Here is an 11,598-nt window from a genome sequence, read left to right as displayed (position 1 = left end):
GGGGGTAGAAGTACTATATGTTTCTGTAGCATATACTTGTAAACATCTGCACAGTTCAGGATCGGCAACTGGCTGGACAGATCATGGCGGTACATATGCGGATTTGCACACAACTGGATGAAGAATTCATTGTAAGAATTCTATTTGATGGTAGATAGAGGACCGTGTGGCTTGGCCATATGTAAAGTCTCCGTTCCATATTGGTAGGCCCAGACCAGTGGGATTCTTTGTTTTACTTTTGCGGTTTTACTGTGTACAGGGATGGTGACATCTATATTTAGCCAAGTTGTAGAGTTTGTGATGGCTGGGTGGAACCGTCACGTAATGAGTTTCAATAAATGAAATTCCTCAGTTTTTGTCTCATTCTCTTTTATTTTATTTTATTACATCAACTCATCCATCAAATGATGAATATAAAAGATAAGTGAAAAAGAAAGCTACCCGCCTGTGTAGCTGAAGATGCCACGTTTGCTTGCCTAATATCAGGGATGTGCTTGCGGATATAAGAGGAAGAAATTAAAGAACGAAAGATAGAAATAAAAAAGAAGATCGGTTAGGTTGGCATCGTGCATGTTACTTTGGAGGTTAAAATTTCTCCGGAAAATCTGCTATTGCATGGGTTAGGTCTTGGTGGAGATGACACCATGAAATTCATGGGATGTAGATATCACCTTGGGGATTGGTCCCACACCCATGGACGGTGTGAGACAAGGTGGGGTGATTACCAGCAAGAGAGAGAAACCTGATTGTAGTGGTCACGGGTTCCACAGGCTGTGCATCACATCAATTAGCCAACTTGGGAAAAAATAATTGCACCTATTCAACAATTAGAACAAACAACCTACCTAGGTTACAACTAAGCAAACCTTATATGCAATAGGGGTGAAGTTTTAGCCCATTAATTGACCTCGCACCTTTTTTAATTCTTTCCTTCTACAGTGTGAACTGTCAAGTAATTGCCCCATTGATTGAATTTGAGGTTTTTTTTTTCTTTTCTTTGAAGTTTTAACTTTTGATCCTCGTTGCATTGGATTAGGTCAAGAATCATATCAGCCTCTGCTGATGCAGATCGATCAATTTAATATTAATTCCTCAAACCATGATGCAGAACTGATGACCTGCAATTTTCATATATACTTCGTATTACTATTGACCCCATTATAATCCCTAAGTTTCAACTGATTAAAACTTCAAGTCCTCACCAAACAAAGCCAATATCTACCAATGTGGTGGGAAATGGAGATCAATGGGGGACAAGATGACCAGACCTGACTAGGCGAATTAATTTAGTTTCCAACTTTAGTGAAGTGGAGTGGGGCTTTAGAGCTGCATGCGCCTACGTTGGATTGGAAAAAAGTAGATAGCAACATTGCAAAGACCTAACAGTTCCAATTATCTGAGTTGGCCTTGGTGTCCTCATGTCCCCCCTGAGACAAGGCTGTAGGGATATAATCTCTCGCAAAGGCCCAGCAGTTCCAATTATCTGAGTTGGCTCTAGTGTCCTCCTGTCCACCCCCTCTCTCTCTCTCTCTCTCTCTCTCTCTCTCTCTCTCTCTCTCTCTCTGTGTGTTTTGTGACTTGTGAACTTGAGAAGGGCCTATATATGTCTGACTTTATTTTTTGGTACTCATAGGGGCCTAATGAGATTCCTATGCCAATTACTGTAATTCTACCCTGCACTTTAATTGAATATTCCTCATCTTGTGGTTGTTTAAATTTGGTAGGAATTCTCCAACATGATTGAAGGGTTGAAGCATTATATAATTTAAGAGAGATTGGGGCAAATAATTAATGAAGGGCATCTTCCTCAGCTTCAGATTAGAAAGGAATGTTTTTCTTTGTGATTGCAAAAGTTTTGTTTTGCTTTCTGACCATTGGTTCTTTTGCTTTATCATCTTTTGAAATTGTGAATCTTCAAAGTTCAAACAGAGAGAAATTCTCTTTCAAATGGGAAACGATTGCTAAGAGCATAAGTAGATGGTGTCGAGGATCTAACAATCTCATCCTTTTTGTTTAGAAAGATCAATCAACAACCAACATTTTGCTATCTACACCCCTCCCCACCCAAGCCCTAGCCACCCCCACCTCGCCCCCCCCCCCCCAAAAAAAAGGAACCCTTTGAAATTGTCTTAATGGGTACTTTTTCAGTTTTAGATTCAATTAAATTTTACTAAACCAGTAGCCTAGTCTTTAAAACTTTTACCTTTTTGGCCATATTGCAATCTTAGTCATAGTTTTACTACACTGAACCCCTAAACATTGACCTTGCTTAAGAGTTTTGCAAGAATCACACACATTAGTAGTGGTAGTTTTGGTGGAAATGATAACTTTTTTCCTCGTAACATGACAAAAGGATAAAATTACACATTGTTTGCATGTATTGACATTTCTCATGCCAAACAAATGCATAGACTATAGAGGACTCGCATGATCTAAGAAGAAAGACAATGTCCAGAAAAAGAAAAAAATGTGAGTGGGTATGTATGAGTGGCAGAAAAACCTTTGACATAACTAGATAAAAGCATATTTCCATTATATTTAATTAAAGATAACCATATAATTGACATAGATTCGAGTGATGTACATGTAGGCATTGTAAAGCATCTCTAATTTGATGGTTAGTGGCAGTGTGTCTGGATCATATATAGAATTTCATGTCCGAAAAAACTACTGCATGAAAATAAAATAAAATCAATCAAATCAAATCAAGGAAAAAAAAAAAAAAAAAGGCCTAGAACAATAATGAAGAAAAGAATAGTGAATAACACGACATGGTAGAAAAATATACAACAAAATGATATTTTTACCATAACATTTTGTAGAAATAGCATCACTCTTTCATCATATTATTTTTCCTCCATGATAGTGAAGGACGGAATGATTTTCAATTGTGGGTACTTGTAATCACCTGATATCTTGAGCCATGCAAAAAGCTGATGTACACTTGGATGGATAAGAAATACATTAAGAAATTGTTAAATTTGATGGTCCAATAAGTCAAATTCATGGACCATTATGTATTGATTCTTGCAGCCACTTTTTTTGCCTCCAACTTATGTTAAAAAAAACAAAATCACATTCTGAATTATTCTTTTCAGTTTGATCTACCACCACCAAACCAATTACTCTCTTAAGAAGATAATTTTTTTTTATTACCATTAAATTAAATTCGCATTACCAAAATTTGAGCCTCAACTAAATTATCATGTGGCGTAATCTCAACCTATCTAGAGAATTTTATCTAAAAGTAACCCGTCTTGAGAATCTATGTTCTTGATATTGTTATGGAACTTGTATATAAAAATAGCTCACCTTGGCGAAAGGTCCACATGTATGGTTCCTTTCATCTTCTTATTCACATGAAATTTTATTTCAAAGCATCAATACCAATGGCTAAAGCTTATGAAAATTGTTGACTAGTTAACAAATTGACAATAATGGTCATTCATTTGAGGTGGACATGTGAATTAGACCAGTGCAAAGGATCTTTTTTGGAAATAGATCCTCTCTAACATCATTGATGTTTCAATGATCCATCTAAAGGTTGGGAGGACTTAGACACACATAATCAAATGTTGGCAGATGTTGGGATGCATGACCAAGTCCTCCCAACCTTTGAATTGTCGTTGGAGGATGCAATCGTTGGAGAGGAGCTAGATACATCCATCCAACAAACAATAGTCATATTATCTTAAATTCCCACCTTCTTCAAAAAACTAAAAACAAGAAGATGCTTTTAGTTTAATTTTTCGGAGCTAGCAACTCAAACAACAGAAGGGTTGAGAGAAATTTTCCGTAAGTGTGAGAAAAGAGATAGACACTATGATGAGCATGACACTTAAGGATGAGAATTTGTAACCGAAACTGAACCAATTCGTTTACACCGAAACCGCAAAACCGTTTAGTAAATGTTACGGTTATGGTTTCAAGTTTCAGGCCGATTAGCAAAATGGGTCGGATCTGTTTTAACAGCGAAACTCGTTGGTTTCAAACCGAATTGAAACCGTTTAAATCGATCCGTTTAATCTGTATAGCAATTAAATAAAGCAAGGACAGTAATCCTTATAACAATTAACAATTAAATTGAGTGTTCATCCTGTTTTGGTATGATTTATTACAATTCAGTTCAAGTTCAGGCTTTAGATCATGAAGTTGTCATCCATATATGTTACTATGTTATTATATTATCATAGATGGGGTGTTTTGGTTGAACCACCTATCATTTTAATACCACCTATCATTTTAATATTTTATGCTGTAGAATGTTAGATTTGGATGTTGTATGATATTAGTTCTATATGTTTGAGAATGACCATGCAAATAAATAGCACTAAATTATCAAATTAAGACATACCATCATTAATATAGAATCTCTTATTTGTGGTTGCCAATTATTTTTGAATAAGCTTATGATCTTCAGTTTAGAGATGGTTGCAAGTTATAAAGAAAACTGATTGTGAACCATTTTACAAATCATATGGAATAAACCAAAATCGAAACCATTTAAAACCGTGAAACCTACATCGTTTAGAAACTGTGGAAATCGAAACCGTTTACTAAACGGCCATGGTTTCATAAAGTAGAACCGTTTAGTAAATGATGCAGTTATGGTTTTAATCAAATAAATGTGAACTGAACCGATTTGTACCATTTAAACTGAAACCAAACTGATTAACATCTTTACTGTCGACACTAGCTTGTATGGCGTCCATAGGGTAAATACCAAGAATGAAGGGCATTATCAATTATTCACATGTATAGATATATTGACCGCCATGATCGCTGTACGATTCCTTCACAACACAAATGAAAACTTTTCTCTTATTTTATTTTTTAAAAGTTAGATTTGAGTCAGCCAAAGACCCAAACCAGGAATTGAGTTTCTTGCTGTTTTTTTTTGGTAAAAGAATTAAGTTTCAATATAAATATCAATTGCATGTTAGGAAAAGGAACCTTAGGATACCCATGATGTTGAAACCCTTAGGCTCCGTTTGGTATCGTTTCTGTTCCAGAAACTCCGTTTCGTGTCAGAAACGGAAATTTCAGTTTCTGTGTCAAAACGCCGTTTTTAAACGATTTAAAGCTGTTTGGTGAATCTGTTTCTAGAACAGTTTCAGAACGCAGAAACGACATTTCTGCCGTTTGGTAATGCTTGTTTCAGAAACAGTTTTTTTTTTTTACTTTTCTTTTAAGCCAATAATTACAAAAATAACATTAAAATACTATAAGCATATAAATTTTTTTGGGACAATAAAATATTACACACCAATGAAAAAAACATGGTTTCCAAAGGATGAATAAAATACAGTATTAACAATGCCTTGTGCAAGTTAACTATTACATAATTCCCCAAATTTTCACTTTTTTTCTAAGTCTAAAGACTTGAATGCATGGAGGATGTCTTTCATCTTATTTGTTTGGTCCTCTAATCCTTTAAGTGTCCCTTCCAGATATCCTTTCATGTACTCGTTTGAAACGGAAAGTGGTCTGGATGATGTTGATGTTGAGCTTGAGCTTTCTGAACATAATGTATGTTGTATGGTAGAGATATGTGCTTCATCTTTCAACCATACAAACATACCACATCCACGGTTATCAGCCTATATCAAATAATATATGTGATTAGGGTCGTTGAAATTTAGCATCGAATTAAACAAAAATCATAAATTACCTATAGGTATAGGTCAATAGTAGAAATAAATTACCCCAGTTGAATTTGGGCAACATAGAAAATACTGTCCCTTGTTTGGACCTTTCGTCGCAGTTCGTACTTTGCATTGACCGTTACCACATCTACATAGATGTAGTTGGTCCACCCACATGAAAAAATTACATGAATCTTCACACTTGAAAAATTCTCTTCCAATATTTTTACCCGACTTGGTTGTATATTTACCACAACTCTTCCCACAAATTTCACAAGTTGCTATCATGAGTGGGGGCATAGAAGAAGTCATCTGTAACAGAAATTTATTTATCAAAAAAGTTAATATAGCATCCAAATATATGACATTCATAATAATATATCAACTTGTACCACATATATAAATGTACCATAAAACAAGTACTACGTGGGTTGAAACATCAATTTAGGTTTTCAGTTTTGCCAAAATAGTTATCGGTTTTAGTTTTCAACTAGTTCTGGCATCCTTTGCTGTCTAGCCATTGCATTTGTAATTCTTAGCCTAGTGGCATTCATCTCTTTTGCCCGATTTCGTTGACTTGATTGTATTGTAGAATGATCAACGAAATCTTCATGTGGCGGATTCAAGTCATCTTCTGCAACTTTTAAATCATCGCTCATCCCCACGAATTCTGCGTCAGCAATATGCTCTTCTCGAATATAGTTGTGTAGCCCACAACATGCCAGTACGATTGATGCCTGAGTTTCCAATGGGAACTGATGCATTAGCCTTAAAATTTTAAATTTGTTCTTCAATACCCCAAATGTGCGTTCAATAACATTCCGAAGTGATGAACCATGCAGAAGATATACTATTGTTGATGAGAAGCACCATTCTGTCATTGAACCAAAATTTCCAAAGTACAGCCAGGAGAAAGTCCCACTCCAATCTGTCATAGGCTTTCATCATGTGACGCTTCAAGATTACATTATGGCCAAAGCATCTTCTATCAAGATCCTCCACCAGTTCGTGAGCCAAGGCGATAAAGATAACGACTTTTGAAGCTGTGCTAATAGTGGTAAAGAATAAGGTACTAGTTTCAGTAGGAGACATTGATGTACACAATAACAGGCACCAGTCTCAGGGAAAGCGGCAGGGGCTTCGGTGATCAAGGTGGATGGGGCTGTAAATAGTGCTGGTAGTGGCTTGGGCAGTGCAGCAAAAGGGACTTGAGTGAATCTTCAAATCCTTACAAAATATCTAATAATAATTTCTGCACAGATGATTCGGTTTATCAAAAGAGAAATCATCAGAAGCAAATGATCCTCATAGAGTCCCGTACATCTTTCCTTCAGCTACACTTTTACAAACTATTGCACTCAGCATATAATAGGAATATGCCATGTGAAAGCCCTAAATTTCCTCTAGAATCAATCTTCCTCATTAATTAAACCCCTTGGACTGAATCTCACCCAAAAAACCTTGAATATGATCAGTTGTACTATAATAGTAGTTGTGAGTGCATTGTCTTCCTTCCTCTGCTTCTACCTAAGTTTGCTTGACTGGAATTTGGAATAAGTAATGGCAACCAAAACAAAAAGTGAGCACATTTTAAGTAGGATCATCTATTGTCGTTATAATAACAATAGCAGACGTGTTGAACTCAAATCCCATTATACGAACGACTTAACCATCTCCGGATATAACAATAACGACTTGTTGATACAGGAATTATTCAAGAATAATAGAAACAAATAAAAAAATAGAGTCAAGAACCTTACACGAAAGATGAAGTTATCCAGGAAGAACCTGGCCAAAACGAAGCCGAAGGCAAAGTAGATAGCAATGAAGACCTGAGATGGGTTTTTCGGAAGGAGGGAAGTGGGTTCTGGCTTCTCTCCTCGCTGATCTCCTCTCTCTGTCGCCGACCGTCGGGAACGGAGGTTGGAGGAAGATGAAGAACGAGATCACTTCTTGCCTGAGATGGGTTTTTCGGAAGTTCAGATATGGGTTCTGGCGGGTTCTCCTCGCTGATCTCCTCTCTCTGTCGCGGAAATTCCAGAAACTCCGTTTGGAGGAAGAAGAAGAACGAGAAGAATGCTTGCCTGAGATGGGTTTTTCGGAAGTTCAGATATGGGTTCTGGCGGGTTCTCCTCGCTGATCTCCTCTCTCTGTCGCGGAAATTCCAGAAACTCCGTTTGGAGGAAGAAGAAGAACGAGAAGAATGCTTGCCTGAGATGGGTTTTTCGGAAGTTCAGATATGGGTTCTGGCTTCTCTCCTCGCTGATCTCCTCTCTCTGTCGCCGACCGTCAGGAACGAAGGTTGGAGGAAGAAGAAGAACGAGAGCTGAGACGGTTTTGGCTTCTCTCCACTGCTCTCCTCTCTATGTCGCGGACTGTCGGGAACGATTGTTTCAACAGATTTATTTTGAAACGAAACCCACCGACAGAACAGGGAGCGGGGTGTTTCGTCAAAACCCAGATTTTTCGTTTTTTATGTACTTTGAGTTTCAAAAAAACCGAAACAGAGCTTTACACTACCAAACGGTTTTTTGCGTTTTTTGGTTCTATTAACACTCAAAAACGCTAGAAACGTTTTTTATGAACACTACCAAACGGCCTCTTAGCTCTTTAACAGAAAAGTCTGAACGTTCCACCGAATCTGTGGAACTAAAGTCATCACCACGAGTTTTGTTCCTCCATAGCCCCTCCCTTCACATGTGTTCCATGTGAGAATATATAGGATCTCACAAACCAGAACTTGCTTTCGCTTATTATTATTATTATTACTTTTTTATTTCAATCGATATCAGTGACAAGTGACAACATTAATACCCATACGCAATTGAGGAACCCATCGAAAATCCATGCCTAGCAATAGTAAAAAGACAATGACAACATAATAAAGTAGTTAATAAGGATTTAAGGATTTAGTTTTTCTTCACTCATACGCGAATGGAGAATTTCTTAATCAAGGGTGATGTGACGTTTTGATTAAATTTTAGATTATTTAATTTTAATTCAAAAGGATTAGCACCGTTAGTTTGGAGGAGACATGGTACTTTGCCCCAGGAAGCAAGGTCTCGTGATTTGATCATATGGACTAATTGTCCAAAAAGACCTTGTGAAAGAAAAAAAAAATTCTCTCTTCATTAAAACTTTACTCTCTAAATAAATAACCACAAGCAAAAAAACTAGGAATAATCAAGATATACATGATTTTTAATAAAAAAATAAATGCACATAAACATCTAATCTATGCCACATGGAAGGCAGATGTTGAAATTATGATTTTAATATTTAGGGCTATGAGTGGATTAGTCTCATATCAAGTTTGAACTTTGAAGTCACTTGACAAATGACAAAAGTTTTTCTTCATATGTTGAGAAGGAAAAATCCCTCCACCATTGACGATTTTGCTTAATTTGTGATAATTGGACTTGTGTGTCAAAGTAAATTTTGATTTTTTATTGTTCAGATAAAAAAATAATATTTTTTGTTATCAATTAGATGAGATGTATAAAAAGAATTAGACAAATCTTCTTTTACTATGGATGAAGAGGCATACTTTGGGCCACTTATATGAGACGTTTAATGTTTTTCACTGCTTTCAATGAAAGTTGAATAATCTCATTTAATCTAAGTATGAAAAAAAAAAAAACTATGAATAAAGGAAAACTCGATTCATGCATGTTTACGCATCTTTTTATATTTTAGTTGCTCATATATTTTTGCATACATTCGCCTTGGGTTTTAAAGGGATAGAAATTTTTTTTTTTGGGTAAAAAATATCTAAGCTTTTTTTAAAATATTATAATAATAAACAATTGCTATCTGTACGGATGTACTCGCATGGGATGGATTGGGATCAACGCCTCCCATCAATAGGAAAAGCCTTCCACGTTGAGATTTTGGAAAATAATATGGAACTTCTGAGATAGAGGGTATTTATGTCAATGCATATGGATAGAGACAAGAGTCCGAAAAAAGAGTACAAGAAATAGAAAAATAAATAAATTATAGTAAGTAATTAATGGGGATCCACTTTGGTGTATTAACGTCGCAGGAATACACGTGGGTAAGAGACCACATAATTCGACAGCTAAGCTGGTCCCACTCAAAAGTAGATCCATTGTAGCACCATCAGATTAACTGAAAAAGGAAATTTCTCTGAATTAAATCAAATAATCTTTTGACCGTCTAGATTGATGGTGGGCCCTAGTTTCTTACAATGGGACACCTGGATAAATTAAACTAGTGGAATAAATTAATTAAAAAAAAAAAGAAAGAAAAAAAGAAAATGGCACTTAAAAGATAATGTCCTCTCGCGACCAAACTATTGCTGAGGTTGTGTTTGGTAGTTAAGAAAAGAAAAAAGTACAATATTTGTACTTTTTTCTTTAGGTGAAGAATTTTTCTTTGCATTTGGTATGTTTTCACCTAAGAAAAGATTCTTCATTTTAAATTCAAAATTCCTTTTGAGAATTATAAAGTTTTCTTTTGTTCTCTTAAATTTTTTTATACTAAAAACGTAAGAAAACATGAGAAAATATGAAAAAATAATAAGACAAAAAAGAATGATTACACAATTATTTCCTACGTATCTATCTCTCTCTTAAAATTTAAAATTTTTTGAATTTTTTTTTCTTCTCTTGATAATTAAATATATATAATCTTTTTATTTTTTTATCATTTTATTTCATTATATTCTTTTTTCTATACTAGATTCTTTTTTTATTTTTTTATTTTTATTTTTTTCTTCACTTGGCTATCAAACATAGCCTGAGAGATAGCAAAGGATGAAAGGTTAAAAAGGAAAAGGAAAAGAAAAAAGAAAAGGAGAAAGAAGAAAAAAGGTCAGGGGGTAGAGAAAGTCTGAGACTTTAGGGAAGATTTTAATGACGCCGTGTTGTACCCTCCAAGTACATGCTCCACTTTCCGCTGTTTTATCCGGGGAAGGAGCCATCGTGCCCTAAGTTAGAGGCCTAAATAAAACGCAGAGTTATCGAGGGAGAGGGAGAGAGAGAGAGAGAGAGAGAGAGAGCGCTTCAGTGTGTCTCGACTGTTAATGCCGTTGCTCTCTGGTACTAAATAGTATAAATCTAATACTATCGTTGTTGTTGTTGTTGTTGTTGCCGCCTTTGCGTCTTTCGATGTGGTTTGCCGATGAATCTTCTTTGAAGTTTACATAGTAGTGTTGGTGTCTGGTGAATCGTTTAATCTTGTTCTTTGTGTTTTTGTAACTTTGGCGGTGAATTTTGATGGTTTCTTTCGGTTTCTGTTTTGAGTTCATCGTTTCTTATCTTTGCTTTGTTTTGTTTTCTGAAGAGTGAAGGAGGAGAGAGAAGCACGCTCGCACGCAGAAAGTAGAGATGGCTGATAAAACTGAAGTGTTGGAAGCTGTTTTGAAGGAGGCTGTGGATTTGGTACTAGTTCTGAACTGCAGATCTCTTGTTTTCCTTTTTATTATGAGGGTTGGTGGTTGTGTTTGGATGATATTTTGATGGATTTGTACTTGAGTGCAGGAAAACATACCCTTGGAAGAGGTTTTTCTGAATCTGCGATGTAGCAAGGATGGTCTCACTACTGAGGCTGCTCAGGAGAGATTAACCATTTTCGGATACAACAAGCTTGAGGAGAAAAAGGTCCTTCTTGTGCTAGTTTTGTTTCTAACATTTTATTTTTCTGGACTGGATTTGTGATTTTATTATGATGCTTCACTTTTCCTTATAAGAACTTTTGTTTTTGTTTTTTGTTTTGTTTTGTTTTGTATTTTGTTTTTTTTTTCAGGAGAGTAAGTTCTTGAAGTTCTTAGGGTTTATGTGGAATCCTTTGTCATGGGTTATGGAAGCGGCTGCGATTATGGCCATCGCTCTTGCGAATGGAGGAGTTAGCACTGATTTTCCCTTTCTGTGTTCTTTCTGGTTTGGGGTTTTTAGGGGGTGTGGCTTTGATGGTTCACTTCGTTAGGCTG

At 36.0% G+C, this 11,598-nt stretch overlaps 2 protein-coding genes across 2 annotated transcripts in view; one reads left to right on the top strand and one right to left on the bottom strand.

The window, feature by feature from the left end:
* Window positions 1–5,910: 5,910 nt before the first annotated feature.
* LOC122076262 lies at window positions 5,911–10,590 on the bottom strand. The gene is made up of 4 exons (XM_042641587.1): window positions 10,540–10,590; window positions 7,730–8,008; window positions 7,406–7,602; window positions 5,911–5,957 (listed from the first exon to the last, which is right to left on the bottom strand). Exons 1-4 carry the CDS (start codon window positions 10,588–10,590, stop codon window positions 5,954–5,956), a joined length of 531 nt encoding a protein of 176 aa, XP_042497521.1. The 3' UTR covers window positions 5,911–5,953.
* LOC122076462 (ATPase 11, plasma membrane-type-like) overlaps window positions 10,550–11,598 on the top strand; it is a 10,342-nt gene continuing 9,293 nt past the window's right edge. The window contains exons 1-4 of the mRNA XM_042641764.1: window positions 10,550–10,708; window positions 10,953–11,050; window positions 11,150–11,269; window positions 11,415–11,513. Coding sequence (XP_042497698.1) covers window positions 10,997–11,050; window positions 11,150–11,269; window positions 11,415–11,513 — 273 coding nt within the window. The 5' untranslated portion in view covers window positions 10,550–10,708; window positions 10,953–10,996. The remainder of the gene's footprint in view (window positions 10,709–10,952; window positions 11,051–11,149; window positions 11,270–11,414; window positions 11,514–11,598) is intronic.

This window comes from Macadamia integrifolia, chromosome 4, assembly GCF_013358625.1.
Source record: "Macadamia integrifolia cultivar HAES 741 chromosome 4, SCU_Mint_v3, whole genome shotgun sequence".
Lineage (NCBI taxonomy): Eukaryota > Viridiplantae > Streptophyta > Magnoliopsida > Proteales > Proteaceae > Macadamia > Macadamia integrifolia.
Note: the sequence above shows the minus strand (reverse complement) of the source record. Positions and strands in the feature narration are given on the sequence as shown.